Source organism: Temnothorax americanus, unplaced genomic scaffold (genome assembly GCF_048541705.1).
Source record: "Temnothorax americanus isolate GAGA-0224 unplaced genomic scaffold, ASM4854170v1 Scaffold4, whole genome shotgun sequence".
In the NCBI taxonomy this organism is placed as follows: Eukaryota; Metazoa; Arthropoda; class Insecta; order Hymenoptera; family Formicidae; genus Temnothorax; species Temnothorax americanus.
In genome coordinates, this window is record NW_027509547.1 from 4,790,170 (window position 1) to 4,810,948 (window position 20,779).

The 20,779-nt window shown below is 33.4% G+C and overlaps 1 protein-coding gene across 6 annotated transcripts in view; it reads right to left on the minus strand.

The window, feature by feature from the left end:
- Nmdar2 (glutamate ionotropic receptor NMDA type subunit 2) overlaps positions 1-20,779 on the minus strand; it is a 199,763-nt gene that overhangs the window by 17,039 nt on the left and 161,945 nt on the right. For all 6 annotated transcript variants that reach the window (XR_013258467.1, XM_077415920.1, XM_077415921.1 and 3 more), the window contains 2 exons: positions 11,828-12,057; positions 45-192 (listed from right to left, as the gene is read on the minus strand). Coding sequence is in view for 5 of the 6 variants with exons in the window: in XM_077415920.1 (XP_077272046.1) it covers positions 45-192; positions 11,828-12,057 (378 nt within the window). In the remaining variant the exon portion in view is untranslated. The remainder of the gene's footprint in view (positions 1-44; positions 193-11,827; positions 12,058-20,779) is intronic.

Sequence of the window (20,779 nt, forward strand, 5' to 3'; positions counted from 1 at the left end):
GACGTAAGTAAGCAGCACCTTTCATGAATTTTGCTCGAGCTTACCTCCAAAGTACCCCACTTGCCGTCCTCCACTCTTACGAGCTCGTAAGTGAAACCAATTTCCTCGGAAAATTTCTGCAGCAGATCGATGCAAAATCCGCTGCAACACTGAAAAAGGGTTTCATTCTTCTGCGCCGATTGAAAATCCATTCTGGAACGTAAAACGAGAGCTCGTGAACGGCAATATCTGTATCTGATATGGAAAATGGCGTGTATTTTATATATTCGCACGTACAACTTCTCGGAAGGGAATATAATAAACAGTAAAGGATTCCTTAAGTCTTAAGAGAGATTTTTTACATTATCGCATACACAACTTCAGTGCATATAATTTATTGCAACACGTTAAAAAAATGTATAATTTCTTCTAAGAATTACAGAAGATAAGTAAGAAAATATAATTTGTTCGTAAAAGATATTCATATGAAAAATGTCTGAACAAAACGAAATTAAAATATTAATTTATAAAATTGTATATATATTGTAAATAAGAATTTTTACGACATAGAATTTATGCTCGTAACAAAATAAAGACGTAAAAGTTAAAGAGAAAATTAAGAAACCGCATAAATCGAGTTATATCATTTTTGCGAGCAATAAGTATTAGAAGAAAATAAATTAGAAGGAATATACATCAAAGTCTGATATTTTAAACTGTTTTAAAACAATATTTCGCTCATCAGAGAATTTCAATTACATTATTCGCATAATAGACAAAATTCATTTTAAGTTGTAAACTTTTATATAAAAAATAAAATATAATGTATTCAATAAAACTTCAGTCCCCTTCTTAAAGAAATGAAACACTTTGAAAAGTTTTCCATTTAAGCGTCCTGATTTTTCGCCTCAAGAATTTTGGATCGTTTTTTAAACGATCTTGAGTCATTCTTTATCTCAGTGTAAGCAAGGTGCAATTAAATTCACCGCAGCTGTGCCATTCGGGTCAGATGTCGTTGAAGCAAGAACTGACAGCCATTGTTAGCTGCCTTTTGAGAAAATCGCCTCTCAGAATGAAGCCTTTTCATGCATCTGACATATACAACTAACAAGATTTACTCTGAGAGTAACATTAAATTTTTTTGTGCACAATATAGTCTAAGTCGTGATTAATGCTAATACACTAAGGGCGCAATATTATTAAGATAAACAAAGTATAAAGGGTGTAAAAATAGAAAGCGAAAGACAATCATATTAAAGGTAAATGGATTTTGGTGGTTTCTCTTAAGCCAAAAAAGATTAAATATTTGAAGTAGGTCAATTCCCCTAAATTTAAAAAAAGGAAGAAGAAAATAATATATTATTTTAGAAAATATAATAATATCTAATATATATATATGGATTAAGAAAATACTAGCAGTAAAAGAATTTAAAATGAAAATATTACAGTCACGAAAATTCCATTGTATTAGGAAACAGTTTGATAAGATATATCAATTATCCTTACAATTTGAAATATAATATAATTTTTATAATAAATAAACATCAGTTTTATTGCATTTATTGATATAACAGTATCAACGATAAAACGGAATTGTATCAAACTATGTCAATTATATCAACTAAACTATATAACGGAACAGATTTTAAAGAACCGCATAATAAATTTTTCTCTATTATAAAAATTGATCGTAAAAATTTATACAGGCCGTGCGTATATAACCCTTCTCAAATTATAATGAATTGTCTGATGTAGAAATTTTACACACTGTTTGCAGGATATTAAACATCGATTAATATTGTTTCTCTTCCTGAGTGTTTAAAAAACATATACAAATTTTAGTTTAATACGGAAAATTCATATAGGTTTGATTGCAATATGAATTAAACACGTTTTGAAACAAGTATACATTAACCATGCGTGTATCGATTCCCCGATAGTAGATTACTTAAATTGGCGGTAGCAAGTAATAATTGTTTCAAATAATTATTGTTCCAATGCAGTTTATTTGCGGCCGAATGAATGTGACCGATTTCATCGAAGCGTTACTTCAAATTGCCGATTAAAAGTTTGCCGACATCACTTTACAGACGCCGTGCTCCATTTAGCGTGGCGGCCAGTGCAGAACAAAGGTTTTTTTTTCATTTTTATTGTTGTAGCGAAATATTGGAGATTAAAATTTAAAATATGAGATATTTAAACGGTATAAATTTATCAATGAAGGTAATAGAAGATAATACAAATCTGTTAAAAAATTTCATTAAAATTTAGAAAAGGGAACACGTATATTTAAATTACGCCCGTAACAAATTCTCACAAATATTTTTCGCAAATAAATTAAAATGTTAGCAATTATTTTTCTTTTCCATTTGTTTTATTTTCGTTCTTGGCGTATTCAATATGTCATACAATAATGATCAATAATTGATCGATAACAATGTATTTTTCAAAAACAAGGCGTTATCAGGAAAAAAAAAACATGGAAAAGAGAAATAAAATCTGAAAATATGATATGGATGTAGATATAAGTTTCTCTAACGGTATATTCAGCGAACTTTTTGCATTGTTTACGGTGTCGATTACGGCATTTTCGTCGACGCGTTGACATGTGTGTGACGCACGAAAATATCGAATTCCAATGCCCACACGTGAATAAAATTCGGTATTGTACGCTATCCCATCCTTTCTTTCGTATCATGTTCCCGAGTTTCAGGAATGCGTGCAACACTATATGTTTATGTGCTTTAATAACATTTTTATGTAATTAAACTTCCCTCAAAAACAAATTTGTCTAAATAAAAAAGGTAATCACTACGTCAATCAGAACTATGTCTTCTCATAATATAACGTAATAAGATATGTTATATTATCTCTATGTATTTTCATATGACATCTGAAAATACATCTACAATTGTATTTAGCCACTATACAAACATATATTAATCTTACCAAAGTTTGCACCCCTTTTGTTTCAAGTGAAAATATTTGTCAAGCGAAAGAGAGCATAAAGACGAAGCCGCACGGGCAGTAAAATAGAGGGAGGGCAAATATGTCTCGCGATGCGACAGGACGCGAAGTCCCAATGGTAGCATATGCCGGAAGTGGCGGTGATAAAATCGAATACGTATTCGTGGGCCAGCTTGGCGACGATGCCTAGAAAAGTACCATAGTAGAGGGCCACCACCATAAAACGCCCCGCACTGACATTTATTGCCACTCTCTTCGCAGTGGCACGCGGCGGCGTAAAAGATGCTCACAATTTCGAGGCAGTGCGCAGCCGGCTACTACTGTTGCCGCTGAGAAAAATGTAGTTTCGCATTAAAAGTGAGAAGTTCAAGCCCGTAATGCCCGCAACTTTTCAGTTTCTGTCGCGTAATGCATCGGATAAGAAAGCGGAAACTTTGATGTTACTCTTCGGAGCCGACATTTTCACGAGACTTTGCGACATTGCCCGCGATGTGACGGACGTTACACTTCCTGCGCTAGTTTATTATACGTAACGGACCTCGGTAAATTAATTTTATGCAATATATTATTTACTACTGAGAAGATTGAAGATTTACTTTTCTTATATTTATAATGTTATTAAGTAAATAATTAGCTTAAAACTTGAATCATGTTGCCTCCCATGAAATATTATATTTCATCTATTAAAAAATGCTGTCAAAAATTAACATTCTTTGATTAATGTGAAACATATCAAAGAATACATACTTGTAATATTTACTTGTCAATAAATTACCACGAGGCACTTAGCTGATTTGCTTTTACACTTACAACTTTTTAAGTTAGATATAGTACGCAAATATATAGATTGTTCATATAAAAAAATCCAAAATTATGCATGCCGAGACTATGGCGGTTCTGCTGTCATGAACTATTTCCGAGTTCCTAAAACCAGGATCGATAAAACTGTTCGTAACAAACTTTCCTATTGTTTTGATGTTAAACAGTGACGTTAACGTAAAACTGCTGTAAAATACATGTATGGCTAATAATTTATAAAGACGTTATATAATTCGCATACTATTTTGCATACTAAATATAGATATGTATCTTGTATCTCTTCATTAGGATAACGATGAAGCTATATACGCCTCTAAGGAACGGAAATGAGCTTCCTTCTCTGAAGTAAGGTTGTTGGAAATTGTAATATTAAATATTATGGTAACTTTGAAATTTCATATACATATACGAGCTGTCGCTGCTAGCCTGGATAGCATCTCCGAGATTAAACACTCGGACATCTCTGCGTTTAACATGGTGCAACAAGTAAATTTGCGCATTGCGACGCTCAAAATTCTTGACGAATTAATGTAAGTTTACATAAAATGTTTAATAATAATTTAATTTATTATTATTATGTAAAAGCTAAGAAAGTTAGCTAGAAAATTCAGATATGTTAAATTTGGTATAATATTTTTATTTTTACTTCTTCATTGATTCTCTCTTATGTCAAATATACCTCAATTGCTTCAAAGTGGATTGGAGATTTATTTTTAAATTAATGTAAGAATAATACTACTTTACATGCAGCTTATATTGCATACTTAAATTGCATCTTATATGCAATTTTATCAAAATTAAAAATATAATATGCAGAAGAAATTTTCTGATGTATCTCGGAATTTTATTATATAAACATTATAAGCAAAAACTCATATTTTTCTTAAAACGTTTTCTTATCTCTCAAAAAATATTAATTTTATAGAAAACAATCTATCGTATTTCACGATAAAATTCATTTACTTGTATCGAGTAAAGATCGCGTGAAGAAAAAATATTTTCTCCGAGTCTGTATGTGCTTCTGAGATTAATTATCAACAAATTTTGTAATCTGTTCTTCATATCGTCGTTTAATTTGTGTATACTATACTTTTTACATCGTGTTCATAATATTTCTTCTATATATTAATATCATCGTCAACAATAAAACAGTCGACTGTACAAGTCAATTTTACAAAAAAATTGAATTGTCTAACTGCAAAAATAAATGCATACCATCGATTTACACGACGAGTGACGCACAATAAGACTCTTTCCGCCACTCGGCAATAATGGAGTGCACTCAAAGTCACAGACACGTTTATCTGACAGTATAACGCACGTCTACCACTGCGAGCGGGTAATGTAGAGTAAAACTGGTACGTGTGCATTATATAAAGCGACATTAATCGCGAACTTCATTTGCGTAATTTTAGTCAGCAGGCGGGCGTTGCCTGAGGTTGATATTCCCAGAGGCATGGCACATGTGGGAATGTGCCATCAGCTAATTCATGTAAATTCTTTTCCGTTCCTCATATAGCGCGGAAACGATTTTATATTGCCTTGGATATACCCATATAATATATTCGATGCACCGAATGCCACGTCCGCAATTGCCGCAAAAATGCACTTTAAATCCGTATCGTGGATCGATCCAACGACAGTGATTTGTCACAACAGACAGTCGGTTATCGCAGACCCGTTTCGCCGCATATCAGAAACATGAAAAATGAACGGCGGCTCTTTGCGCAATGTATTATGACTGCTTGACGCTTGACAAATAAATCGTTTCTGAAAGATTAAGTGGCCGGTATTACCGTGATATGTACGTTCCTGCTATTAACTTTTTGATCAAAATCCATTTTTGCTTCGGTGAATCATGTTTCATAACGTTCTCCGTATCCTTGTCCTTGTTCGCTTGTAATACTTTGATTATTTTTTGAGTTGATAATAATATTTAATAGTTTAATTAAATGAACTAGCACGCTCTTATAAATATAAACAATTAGTAAGGGAAAAGGCCAATAATCGAACAATAATAGATGTTGATTATATAATTATTAATTACATATGTGTAAACGACGGGACGTTTCGACTATACACTATCGAACGAGGAATCAATTACGTTACCTGCTCACTGACGACCTCCGTTTTTTACCTTTGACTTCATGGATGCAACGACAATATCCTTGTTTGTCAAGCCTTCGAACGGTGATGTGGCTCAACAGACTAATAATTATATATAGTTAGTTAGGTATTATTTTGCGATTATTGTACGGCTGAAGAAGACTCGGTGTAATCGAAACGTCTCGTCGTTTACACATATGTGATTAATAATTATATAATCAACATCCATTATTGCTCGATTATTGGCCTTTTCTCTTACTAATTGTTCAATAGTGTTTAATTTAATATAAAAGTAATTAAAAAAAATAAATTAATTTTATTCTGTTTAGTTTCTTTGACTTTGAAAATAAAAAAGATATGTTTATGCTATATATTTAATAAAAGATTAATAATATATTTTAGGCATGTATCTACATGTTTCCTAATAGCAACAGTAAAGATTCATGGTATAAATCTTATACATTTAATATAAATTTAAAAAATTAGATATTTTCTTATTTTATATAAAAATTTAATTCTTCTGGAAAAAAGATAATTAACTTCGCCCTCTTTCGAACATATTTTCTCAGCAGCCTTGCGTTAAAAATCTCATTGAATTACTCGGCGGACTGTCAAGCGTACTGTTACTACTTTACGAAAAGTAGATTCTTTCCTCGTCCACGAAAGTAGAAGGTCGAACTACAAAGGGCGGTTGAACTACAAAGAGAGGTCTCCACCTTCAATAAGTGTTACACGAGAGTTCTGTTGAGGGGCTGCTTTTCGTATCGACACAACGCTCTTACGGCATCCGAGTCTTTATAAGAGCATCCGTTTTCGAAACACGTTCAGACGTTCACGCGTAGCATTCTCATTTCGCAGATATTAGCGTGTAAGATAGAAATTGTCAAGGGTATCTGAGCTGCCTCGAATTACTGCTTTCGTCTTACGCCACATGTGCGTTTATCATTATCGATTCGCATTCCTGAATTATCGGGAAACGTTATTGGCTAAATTAAGGAAGCTTCGGTTGTGGACTAACGAGATATTCGATATCCCGCGCATATCGATGCGTCAAAGGATACGAATACTTGTGGATATTATGCGATTATAGAATAATGTATACACGTACGTATAGATCGCTAATAAATTTGTAATTACCATATTTAAACGTACCCAAATATTCCTTTAATATTCGTGATATCAATTATAAGATTATATTACATCGTAAAAACAGTATTGTCTCGCGCTGCAGTTCATTCGTACGTGGAGTCTATCAATAGAGCTGCATTAGTTTGTCCTTCAAGCAAAATAAACGTTGTCCATCATAGTTCAGTGTCATTAATTATAATGCTTTCGAGTTCAACCTGGGTAATTATTTTGTTACGTTGAAGTTTCAAATGAGCTTTCTCACTAATTTTATTCATAAAAATCTGTGCTATTAAAAATTATTACAAAAAATATTACCAATATGCAAGCATAAATACAGAAATAAAGATTTAACATGCAGACATAAAAAAAGATTTTTATATAGACGATTTAGTTCTATTTTTCATCATTTTCTGTTCTATCTTTCATCATTTCCGCTACATTAATAATATGCCTGTATTTATGAGAACAACTTGTATATATTTATAATTCGTGTAACAATTTGAAGTCAAATCGGACATCTCGGGGTTAATCTAGTTGCGCACGGAAACACGCTAATGAAACTTCTTCCGCTTCCGACTCGGCCGCATTCCAAGCCGCAAGAAGAGCCTAACGTTCCGCAAGAACTCGTTCGCGTTTATATTCCGTCCCGTACTCAAGATAAGGCGACTCGCGGCCTTTACCATTCGTAGGTGTCTCAGCCACTTCCCTTATAAAGGACATCTAAGTGATTTGCATATTAAAACAGAGAGATATGTTCTCTGCTCGCGGTCCTGCCGGAGATTATAAGTGCCTAGTGGAGTATTTAGCCGCGTAAGATCCATTATGTGCGATGGCTATGATAGCTACCCAGGATAGAGAGTGACGATAACGATTAAAACGAGCACGAGAGGAATTGTGGCAGCGATAAGAGCTAATTACATTTTTTATCATTGCATTTCAATATTCATAATAACTTATTTTAATAAAAAAAAGTAATGTTAATAATTTTTTTTAACGTGTAGATGTGCACGTACAGACAAGAATAAAAGAGATTTTATATCTTATCATAATAAAACTTCGCTGAACTCATTGAAATTTCAAACAGACACATTTTTCTCTGTCAAAAATAATCGCGGCGAGATAACATTTATTATCTTGTCGTAGTACTATCGTTTAATTGGATGAGAATGTGATCTCCAAGCCGAAGAAAAGTTAAAAATGTAACGCGGACAAATTAGTATTCGTGCCGACAGTATATCATCGGTGAAATGTTACGTTCGGTATAATTTATTGCCAATTATTCTGCACCGTGCAATACCTCCGCAAGTTTCTTACAGCGCTAATATCAATTCGTTAAGCCGGAGTAACGCGCTATTCTCTCAGGCTGCAGCACACAATTAGCAATTAGGTAATCCGCTCTCTGTTCCCTCCAGCGACTGATGGAACGTAATTTTTATTTTTCATTGGCAGCAGTTAGTTGCCGCGCACTCTACATAAAAAAGATAATACAACGTGCAAGTTCCTACTATAATGGTTTAATCTTTTCTCTCTCTCTCTCCTCTCTCTCTCTCTCTCTCTCTTTCTCTTTATTTAAGTATGCATTCCTCGTGCATCTGTGTAGCGAATATGTTTCGCTACACAGAATTTATTAACTTAATTTATTAAAATGAAAAACATTATATTTTACAAAACAGACATGCTTCGCGTTCAACATCTTGTTACACTTTTCGAATCATGAATAAAATCTATATACAAATTATTATAATAAAGTAAACATATTGAAAGCAATAATTTTAATACATAATTTAGTTGAAAAGTCACTTGTTGCAAAAAATTACACCAGCAAATATTTGTTAAAATCTCCTATTATGTAACAAATTTGCTATTTTTCAATTATTATATTATTTAATTCCTCACTGTTATCACACATATAATCTTCATCTTTGCAAACATAATCATATTTTTGTTCATAGTTTCAACATTTACCTCAAAAAACGGAAGATAATAACATTTTCATACCGACATTTTCTAAGCAATTGTATAAGAATTTGTTGCGGAATTTTCAATTATATATACCTTTCCCGAAATTCTCTTGCTGAGAGGAACTGTACTAAGCGCTAATTCTCCTTCGCTGTTTGTCGAAATGATAGCGTAATATAATATTAGTTGTGTGTCGATATAATAATTGTTTATCTAATTATTTTAAGATTAGTTAGTTATTTTATTTAAAATATTCTTGTAACATATATATATTTAAGTCTCGAAAAAAGTGGACTTAATTTTATTTTAGAAAAGAGCTTTACTTGATATTGAATTATTGGTTATTAATAAAATTTGGTTGAAAGAATATATTAAAACAATAAAAGCTACAAATATTATGAGCAAACTCATGAGAAAATTTTTGAAATTATTATAAAGATATATTAAAGATAGTCGATCATTAAATTAAAGTAAAACATAAACATTACTTTAAACGTGACAAATCGTTACAGTTCTGCACTGTACATAATTTTCAATTTGTAAATGTCCGTTCTTTCCAAATTTTTCCGACAGAGTGACTGCTGTGACATCGACAATTGAAGCAGAAAATCGACTTGTATCTACTTCGTTCCTCTCCCATCGTAATTTCCTAACGTTTCTTCGCACGAGTTGCGTTTCTCTCTCGAGAGAGAAGGAGAAGAGTTTCAATTACTTCCACGCTGTTATTCTCGCAAATGCCTTTGGGAAACTTTGTCGGCGGATTATTTTCGAAGTGCGATTCGAATCGGACTCTTGGATCTGACGTGTACAAATACACGTTAAATCACTGTCTTCCTTTTTCCCTTCTCGTGCGTCACAATAACTCGTAATTTAATTTTGTATATCTGGAGCTGCACTGGTATAATGGTTAAATAACAGAGAGAATATTACAATTTAGTGATGCAAACTAAATATTCCGGAATTCAATTATATAAAACAAAAAAAAACAGATGCAAATGTTTAAAAAATATAAACAGTAAATTTTCGATTAAACTATTGCAAAACATTTTAAGTAAGTATTTTTTTTAAATTTCATGTTGCGTTTAGAAATAAAGGAATCATTTGCAGTCTATAGACTTTCAGCTTAATTTTTACCCCAGTTCTATTCATAGTTAATAGCGCATAAATATGACAAATTGTTGGTTCAACAATTTCTTGCTTAAAAAAAAAGAAAAAATATGGCGAGATGTAAAGAGCCACTTTGCCTCGCACTATTTTCAACGAAGTGTTGGTATTGTTTTTAAACAGAAATAGATTTTTTCGCAGAATTCTCGAGTTTATACTAAAAACGAGCGTAGCAACAGCTGTCGCATGCACTGTACTATATAGAGAATGCAGGCGGGAAAGAGTTTTTAACGTATATTATACGTGACCCGGTTTCGCGCAAATAAATACTGTTATATGCAGAGAACGTCTGCTAGAGGCTGTAACCCCAAACGATATCGATGATACTCTAAATTGGATAACGACATTCGAGAACACGCTCGATAAATTTTAACAATGCAGCTTGCGTTTAACGCGAAGGTCGACATAAACGGCCCGATAAAAATAGCACTTGCGTACGACTATCAAACAAAGTCAGAAATGATCGCGATTACGCTTCTTTTTCATATTTACCCCCGTCGTATAAACGCTTTATCCTTTATCACACCCGTAACATTCTCCGAGAGGCTAAATGCGAACTCGAAAGAGATTTACCAAAGGCACATAGTAAAGTGCTTTTCGATGAATTCATTTACCGCATGATAAATGTCATTACGTGCGACTGTAAAGTGTCAACTCCTCCATCCTGATGAAGCGCGCGTATTAGTCTGGTCTCGCCTGTCCAATGCTTTCAAAGGCCGGCCCTTTAATTTTGGATTGAATGTGCAAGGCTTCTTCCGACTTGGTGTAGGAGCGACACGTTTACTTTACTAGGACTCTCTTCTGAATAAAATAAGTGTGCCGCATACCATGATGTTCGGGTTTAATATTCGGTCTTCGCTTAAAAGCAGCGCTGAGTCCGTCGTAATGAGTTAATTTCTCCGAAATATCACAAACTGGAGCATTCGCGCACGTCAGTATATATCGCAGTAGTAATAAATTACACACCTAATTTATTCATTTAATATAATATATGTTGTCCGTTAATGTTAATTAATCTTGGTTCACTTGCCATTTAGTATAAAGTTTTGATAGGAAGTCTAGAGATGAAGTAAATTAGAATATAAATAATATGTTGAAATTTACGTAATACTATTCTTGTATATTTTATTGCTACGTTATTATCTCATCGAAAATAATGAGTTAAAATACAGTATTTTCAATTTTACAGAATACTACACGAAGTTGACTATTACTACTGAAGTAGTAATAGTCAATTTCTAGTCAGACGTTAATAGTCTGACTTTCTTAAAAATCAATTTCTTTCTAATCAGACGCGTTTGTCATTGCAACGTTTAAACAATTTTTTACTTATTCAAATAATCTGAGTAATACAAAATACATTTTAACATATAAAATAGCTTAACAAAATAATATATGATATAATAGCTAATACATAAAAAAATTTCTACAATACTAAAAACACTTTTAATAGTTGTATAAGTATCCTTTGAATAGTATTATTAACAACATTTTAAAAACTCAATTACATTCAAATAAAAAGAAAACAATATACAAATAATATAAGTGGTCCGAGACTAAGAATTAAAAGAGGATATGTGAGTATGTTATTTAGTAATTATCCATTCAGAATCGCAGGTTTGTAAATGCTTAAACATTTAGATATCGATATAAGGTATTGGCGGATATGTCTCTCCAACAAAAGAATCCAATTTTTCATACTTACCCAACCATATCGGAGTCCTTGGCCACTCGACAATGAACACCGCGGTCCACCAAGCATTTTCCGGTCACAGGATCTGGCGGGGCAAGATTGATGTAAGGCGGTTCCTCCAGAAAGGTTATTTTAAGGTAAAACTTCTCCGGCACGCCTTGCGGAGGAGTGTGGGTATTGCCCGGCCAGACGATGTCCTTAATGTCTAGACCCTCTTTTTCCCAGGATTTCCAGACACCGATCTACGGACAAGCAGACGAAAGCAAATATGATCAAACACAGTAGTTTTAATGCATGAATTATTCATAAATGTCATCTTTTATTAGCGTAATTTTACTTTCAATAATTAAAGTGTTTCTTTTAATTTTAGTAAATAATATAAATAAAAATAAATGGCCAACGTGTGTAGCATACTACCAGTAGTACCAGTGTGCTGAGATTAAAAATTTTAAAAGGTTTCTACCATAGCTCTTTTGTCTTTCGTTATTTCGTGTCATCTTTCTCTTCTTCATGTTTTAACTTTTGATGAGAATATTTTTTGACTTCCTTTTAAAAATATTATCAACATTCTTCAATGCTATTTGATCCCCATTTAAATAATTTTAAAGGTATCTTCTCTGAATCGTAATTCGTAATCAGCTTTTTAGTTCTTCAATATAGGTCCTACAAAACTTTTATTTAACGTGTATACGTTTTACGATAAAACTTCAGCTTTATTGCTTTAAATTTCGTATCGCTGGCGCTCTATACTTGATTGCGTGCAAAATTGTTTTCAACAGAAAGTGTCGGCGACGAAAGTATAACGTGAAACGGAAGTGAAATTACAAAGTTCTTCCTACACTTCTCTGAATCGCGTCGTGACGAATCTAGTACACGAAAAGGTTTAGTTGTGCACGATATAAACTGGTCCTGTACTTCAACTTGCTTCCTTTCGACGCGTATCGTTTCTCACTATCGGGCGCGCAATTTACTTCCTATTCAGACGAAACTGTATTCGGTAATAGAGCCCCATTAGTCAATGTCGACGAAAATTTTATAATACATCCATCATTGCCGGCATTATCGCGCTTTAGAAATTTTAACATTGTTAATGATTGCTCCGATTAGAACTTTAGCTACTTTGTTTGCTACACTGTGAAAGAAAAACTAGGGCAAAGTAAAAAAATAAAAACTTAATTACGTTCTTTATGAAAAAGATTTTTTGACAACATAAAGCAGAAATATAATTAGTATTAGAGATTAAACAATGAATATATTACGTAGCTACTTTTTAAAAAATACAAAAACCGATTCCATAATTTACATAATTTATCAATTCTATCAATTCTATATATTCTTTTCTGTGATATAAAGAACGTTGTAGCTTTGCCCTAAGAAATTCGGTAATAGATAAACTACCAAAATGTAAAATTAACGCGGATGTTACGTTGGTTATTAGAATCATTTGTATAGATGCCAGATGTTTCCGTATGTTGAAAACTTGGTCGACACAAGTTATGTGAAAATACGTGACCGTCGTGTCAAAAAGACACGTGGGCGGCATTGAAAAGTGGCACTCACGCCCGCTTTTCTGCATCTCTCGCATTGCAATCGTAAAAGCTTTATCAAAAAGTAAAATCTATAAATTTTTGATAATCTTGCTGATAGATTCTCGCTGCATTGTTGCAATATATACGAATGGAAAAAAACAAAATACACATAGAAAATTTTGATAATCTATTTTATTAACATAAAATTCTGAATTTTCTCGATTTTGTTATTAAAAAGTAAGAAGTTTTTGATATTTTTTTCTTTTAATACACACAAGCAATTTTTAAAATATGAGTTCTTGTGAAATATCATGTAGTTTTTAAAATATTATTTCTTTAAAAATTTATTTTAAACTACTCAACAAAAAATAGGGAACATTTTTGATGTGCTAAAAATTTGGGCTATTTTTAAATCACTGAAACTCGGCGAAAAATCATCGTATAGACACAACATTAAAAAAGCATTTTAAAGCTTGAAACTTTTTTTAAATGCTTTTTGCCAATTTTAATTACCTTTTAAAAAAAACGGCACTATAATAAAGCTTGATCCAAAATAAACATTTTTAATGCAAATTTGCTGCGCTACATCTGGCGTGCAAAAAATCGTAAAGAATTTCTATTATTTGTATCTTGTGGGATCGCTTAAGTGATCAAAGTCAAAGTGACCACTTTTTATTCAAACCTCGATAACTCGGCCAAAAAAAAAACGCACAACGCTCCACAATCTTTTAAAAGGAAAAGTTCCCACTGAAATATCTGCAAATCCATTCTTTTTCTTATAAACTCTCAACGATATCTATAATAATTTAACGTCATTTTCTTTAAAAATAGTCATATATCCATGTTTGAAACTTCAAACAGGCTGTACCATTTCTATATCACACTTCATCGACTATTCATCGACTCCCGTGCGATGCGTTTAATCGAGTGCATTCAAACACGAATTGATTTATTCCACACATTCCAAAACGTTCCATTCAAAGATGTAATTTTACGGCGATGTGAACAAGGAGCCAAACTAGGGCAGTTTATTTACATCGTCAACATTACGTACGCCGGGCTCTGTGCATTTCCGTCATTTTGTCCCCGTGCATTGGGCGCGTTGTTTTCAACGGCTATTGTCTCTGTCAGCTCGCTAAAATTTATTTGGCAGTCGTGCACCATGGTGAAGAAAGTAAATGACTTCTTGTAAAATACATAGCAACTTTCCAGGTGCGAGGGGGCCAATAAAACGAAATTGAATCGCTCAGGTGTGAGTGTTGCTCAACTTCTGAATATGTAAAGCTCTCATTGGCAATGCGTATGCGAGACATCTACATATTAGAAACCGATACTGCACGGGGGGGTAAGTTACAACGAACATGTTGCCATGAAAATTGATATACATGACCGTACAACCGTGTGATCGTACACTTTTTATCGTCTCCCGTGCGAAGGAACAACAAAAAATCAAAACGCGCAAACTTTCAATCAAAATCCGTTCTCTCTAGAGAAGCTGAGGATTCTCGAGGAGATTTATGCATTCGTAATTAAAAGCTCGGGGATCCAGCGTTACATGCATTCGGAGCTTTTCGCGTGCGTATACCCATCGACCGTATAGCCTGCGCCGGGCCTGCGCCCGTTATGGAAAATCCTTCGTTTATGTAGGAATTACGACAAGCGCGTACGTATTTATACGTTAACGCGGTTACGGGGGATCGGGAGAGAGATTAACGAAAGCAACGTCATACGGGATATTCGACAAACAAGATCGCGTTTTGAAGGGATACGAAGGATAATCATAAATTTCGGAATACGATGTCGTAAACCGTGTAATAGAAATATGTAATCTGATAAAGAAAATTATATATGTACTACGTATCATTTTTTGACTGCTTTTTTATTTAATATATATAAACATAATAATTTTAATAATTAAGATAATAATTTTAACGCTGATTTTGATTTGAGGTCAAATTTATTTCTGAGTTGCAAATATAAGTAAATTACTAATCTAAATCAAGATCTTCCACAGACTGTCTTCATTTCTTTTTCATTATACATCCAAGTCTGCAATCACCGAAATTGCGTATTTTCATTTTAACGCGCGCGGTAACAATTAACAACGGAATAAATAATACGTTTCCTTGTGCTTTTGCTCGTTACTCGTTACTTAATTTAAATCGCGCGATGTAACGCGCGGGTCAGTAAACCGCAGGGAAAACTCGGAAATTAAACTTTCGCCGAGAAATATCTCGCAAAACGTCACGTGCAATGGCGCCAGCTACAAAACGTCGGCTGATGAATTAATGACTACATTAACACGCCGTGAATTAATGAACAGATTATATGTTCATTACACGAGTCGAGATTATATCGAGTTAACTGTACCACGTGATACGCCGTAATGAGTTCTTTGACGTTGATATTCTCTGTCGCTGATGTTTCTCTCATCAAGGCAATTGTAAATGCTCTCTCGACGTGAAAACAACGCGATGCACCGTAAAATCTTACGGCATCTCCTAATTATCGTATACTCGTTGGTGCGTCATTCCCTAATTATAAGTTCCGCCGTCTGTTTAGTTCAGGACACGTTAGTGGTTACATCCTGTTAACCAGTTTATTGCGCTGCGGCGAAACCTAAACTTTCCACAATATTCACAGCGATTACAGTTGTGAGACGTATTTTGACGACAATTGCAGATTGACGTATTGAGTGTACGTGACAATCATCCAGACATCTTAAATATTGTTCTTCATATATTAACGTCATTTAAAGTGTATATAATGTTAACTCTGTACTTATATATTTTCTTTACTAAGAATACATTATTGATTTGATTATGAAGTAGCTTACATGAAATAGGTATCGAATAGGTAAATATTATGTACAATTTTAATCAATTTATACAAATAAACAAAGAAACTACAATATAAAAAATTATGAAATTAAAATTAAAAATGTATTAAATAAAAAATTCTGTTTATACACATAAGAAATTTATGAAAGCAATTCTTTCCTATGAAAGAAACGGGTATTGAGTTATCAAAAGAAACATCAATTTGTATTTAACGCAATTGTCGTCAGCCTTTCAATCTATTATTGGAGAACGTGTTTTCTCAAAGTGACTTTCACCATTCTTTCTTCCTTTCTTTACGATATCCCGGAATACGTTTAAAAATTTAATTGTACGTGACGAAAAAAATTCACGGAGAATTCGTTGCGCTAAGAATACTGGCGGCCTTGGAAAAGGTTAATTGTTCCGTCAGGATTTCGACCGCGACATAAAGTTCCCACAATAGCTGTCCCTTCGATAAAGCTCGGTCAGGTCAAGGGGAAACGGGGATTACGGCTATACATTGTCCGCGTTTTACTGGAATCGTTTGCGACGATACATCCCGCAGTATTTGGCATGATTCCAGCCATTCCTGTTAAGTCCGCCACGGTTCCCTATAATCTGTAAAACTTCCGGCTTAAATTTCTCCCTGGGAACGTCTTCCTCGGAAGGACGGACGATTTTTAAGCTCGTTCGGGGGTCGTGGTGCCTTCGGGGCTACCGCAATCGAGAATGCGAATGGGGCAGAATGTAACTCAAGATATGTGACAGGAGAAAACGCATATGCGGCACGTGCATGCTCGCAGTGCTGTTTCTTCCGAAAAATCGACGAGTTATCGCACTCTAAATTATACTGCCGAGTCTGGATTTTTGATCAAATAAAATGATAAAGCACTCTAATATATTTGTTATGGTTTTCTGTCCTCTTTCTTACGAGTATAAGTCAGTGCTGTATTGAATCACATTGTTTATAATTAAAATTATTACATATAAAAAATTGATTAACAATTGTTCTGATCGATTAACTTAAAAATGTCACCATGTAACCACAAATTTTATATTGTAGAGAAGAGATTATGGTAATTGTGTATTGCAAAATAAAATAAATAATTTTAAAATTTATAAATTGCTATAGTGTTTATTAACAGAAATGCATTTAAAATCCACACACACACACACACACACACACACACACACACACACACACACACACTTTAATGATGATATTTAATAAATAAGAATGATTTAAAATACTTTCCTAAGAACAAATAATTGTGCAATAAATATACAAGTTCAATATATCTGTTGGGGATTTGAGAGAAATATGAATTAAATGAAACATGAATTATTTAGAAACATATTTGCGTTTATGCAAAAGTTGGTATAATTATATAATAGGTTATTAAGATATACAATTATTTACAAACTATTAAACCATTATAGACATACCAGCAATGCGCGAAGTAACGCGCTCAAAATCTGCAACGTCAAATATCGCACAAAATGATCCTACACATAGATCCTACACATAGATGTATTCTATCAATTTCCCTAGCTTTCCGATTCTCTGTTCTATTGGCAATTAACACCGCTGACGAGTAAATAGGAGCATCGGATAGCGGCTATTCGAACAATTTTCGCTAATTAGTTCGATGTACGCGCTGCACGTGTGTCTTAGGATACATGCGTGCTCGCATGCGTGCGTCATCACACGCGTTGTACATCATACATGTGATACCCGGTATCGAAAAGCTTCAAGTGACCGCGACGTATCGTCGATGGTTAATTCCGGAGGCAGGCTCGTACAGTTTCGCCGTTTCCGATAATTGACTAATTACTCATCGTCCCGCGCTTACAGCTAACAATTTACATATAGACACGACGTGCGCCGATTACCACCCTTTGTGCATGCTGTTTGCAGAAGGCAAGCTCATCGAGTCCTTTATCATTCTCAGCACAACAGGATCGTAACAAGAAGGGCTACGGACAGAAGTTGCACGGAATATTCTCATTAAAGTGCTAATGACAAGAGAGTTATTACAAAAATTTATTGGAAAGTACAGATGCATTTGACATCACGTTCATACTTTTTGCATAATTGCATATTGCGTAATCCTGTGATTTTTGCTATTCTTATAAACATATTACACTCCGGAAATAAATAAAGAACCTTTATAAATAAACATATATTATTTATGACGATCATTTCTGTTATGCATCAAAATATCTTTGTTACTTTGTAGATATTAGTTATTCCATTTCCATCACATTATCATCTGTTATATTCGATAATTTATCATCTCTATCGACATTTATTTTTATTTATTTTTATTGTTTTTTGTTTTGGATAATATACCGAAAATCCAATTATTTCAGGTGGTCTAATATAAGGCATTCAGTAAACTGCCGTTCAGACACGCCGCCCTAGCGCTTAAATTGATTTTTCTTTCTTGGCCATCTTTTGTTATCTTGGCCGATTTCACACTAAGGATTTCGCAACGTAATCCTCCGGATTGCCGAGAATCCCTGGAATTCGTTTTTGTTTGGAAGAATATAGGGCGTAGCGGAAAAAATCGATATAACTGCAGTGCAAAAATAAAGGACCACTTTGGCGCAAAATCGATGGGTTATATCGCAGAATTCTCTGCAATAGCTTTCATGCTGTAAAAAATCAAAATGTTTTGGGAGTAACTGTGTCGCGAATGGTATCACGGAAGGTCGCAATTGGTCATCGCGAATGGCGGGAGTTGATCGTCAACATTTTGCTATTGATTTTGGCGAGCCATTTAAGAGGTCATCAATACCTATTCGACTTTGTACACGCTCACCATGTTGGTTATTACACATCCTAATTAACTATACACAAAATATTTTGTGATTTTAATATATGAATTAATCAATTAACGTCATATGTAATTGTTGAATAAGTTATATTGTTATATACAATATTCTATTTATTTATATATAATCTGACATTTTTTAATTGCATTTGTCTACATTAATGAATTGCATTTATTTCTCAAAATGTACATGCGTCGTAATGACAATAATTTTATCAATTAAAATACATGTTAAATAATTTATTGGCAAGTAAATTATTCAACAAACATATTTATGATTTATTATATAATTTTGTCTTAATAATGCGAAATAAAAATATTTCAGATAGGTATATTATTCATTTTTAGAACAAATATAAAATTTGTAAATTTGTTAACTCTTAAGTAAGTTATAGTAGTTGTATTCTAAAATATTTTGCTTGTATCCAAAGACATTTTAAAATAAAAACATTGTCAATAAATAAGTTATGATTTGTATACAACTGGTGCATGAAGAAAAATATTTTGATTACGAGAACATATACTTTTCTTTCATATTCTTTGTCAATATCCAAAAATAACATACGCTATTTAAGAGAGCGAGAAATCATAACAATCAGTAATCGTTTAATCAAACATAGAATTCAAGGTAAATGTTGTTCATATTTGCCTTGAATTCTGTATCCCCCCCCCTTGGGGGGTTTCCAGGCATTATTACTCGCACCTTTGACCAACAATCAATATCATTTTATCTTCAATTTACCGCAACGAGCTATCACTTATGCCATCAAAAGCATGGTAATAAATTTTATCAATTATTTGAATTTTAAAATACTTCCTAATTTATATTTTAATAATTATTTTTAATATATAATTTTTTCCTTATGTATTTTTGTTACGCGTTTCAATATTAATTTTCAAATAAATTGTTTAAATATCACAAAACAATTTTCATAAGAAATAAAGTTAAACGGGACAATATAAATAAACAATTTTATAATTTATAATAAAACACAAATGAAATACAAAAATAATTAATGAGATAGATTACAACTAATATTGGCGATATTTCTATTTCAAAATGTGTTTTAAGCAAATATACCACAAAGCAATTATCACAATAATTATAACTCAAATAAAATAAAATTGTAAAACTAATAAAATAACGAGAAATAATCAACAAATTAGACAAAATAGTAAAAAATGATTGTTTGGAGCAATTATTTTTTCAAGCATATTATTTAATACAATTTACTTCATTTTGCAAGAAGCAGGGGAGAGAGGGGGAAGAAAGAGAACACACAAGCATACACACATAAAGCGATAGCAGTTTGAAATATCGACTAAATGGCGAGTGCTCGTTCCATGTACGTTTATGCATGTACAGTTAATTGTCGGAGTCGCCTCACACGTTATTCCGCCGATGCATGCATACTAATTAATTTTAGTTCCAGCTACCTAAGTGACGACCTAATTTCGCACAATTGCGCGAATGCAGGAGAGTCTGGAGTAAACTGCGTTCCGGAGAGTTTGGTGCGATTCTTGCGCCGGGAATTGGGATTTAGCAAATGTATCTAACGTGATTAGCCGATCGACGCGTTTCACGCTCGCATCGGACAGACTTTGATCCGATAATCCGCTTATTTTGCAAAAGGCCGGCCATTTAGTATAGCGAAATGTGCGGAGAAACATGTGCACGCCGGAAAATGATGCATCACCCGAACCGCTAAAATTTGTCATGAACACCCGGTGTCCTTTAATATGTGAAAATTGAAATCAGAAAAAGGATTTCCTCCAAGT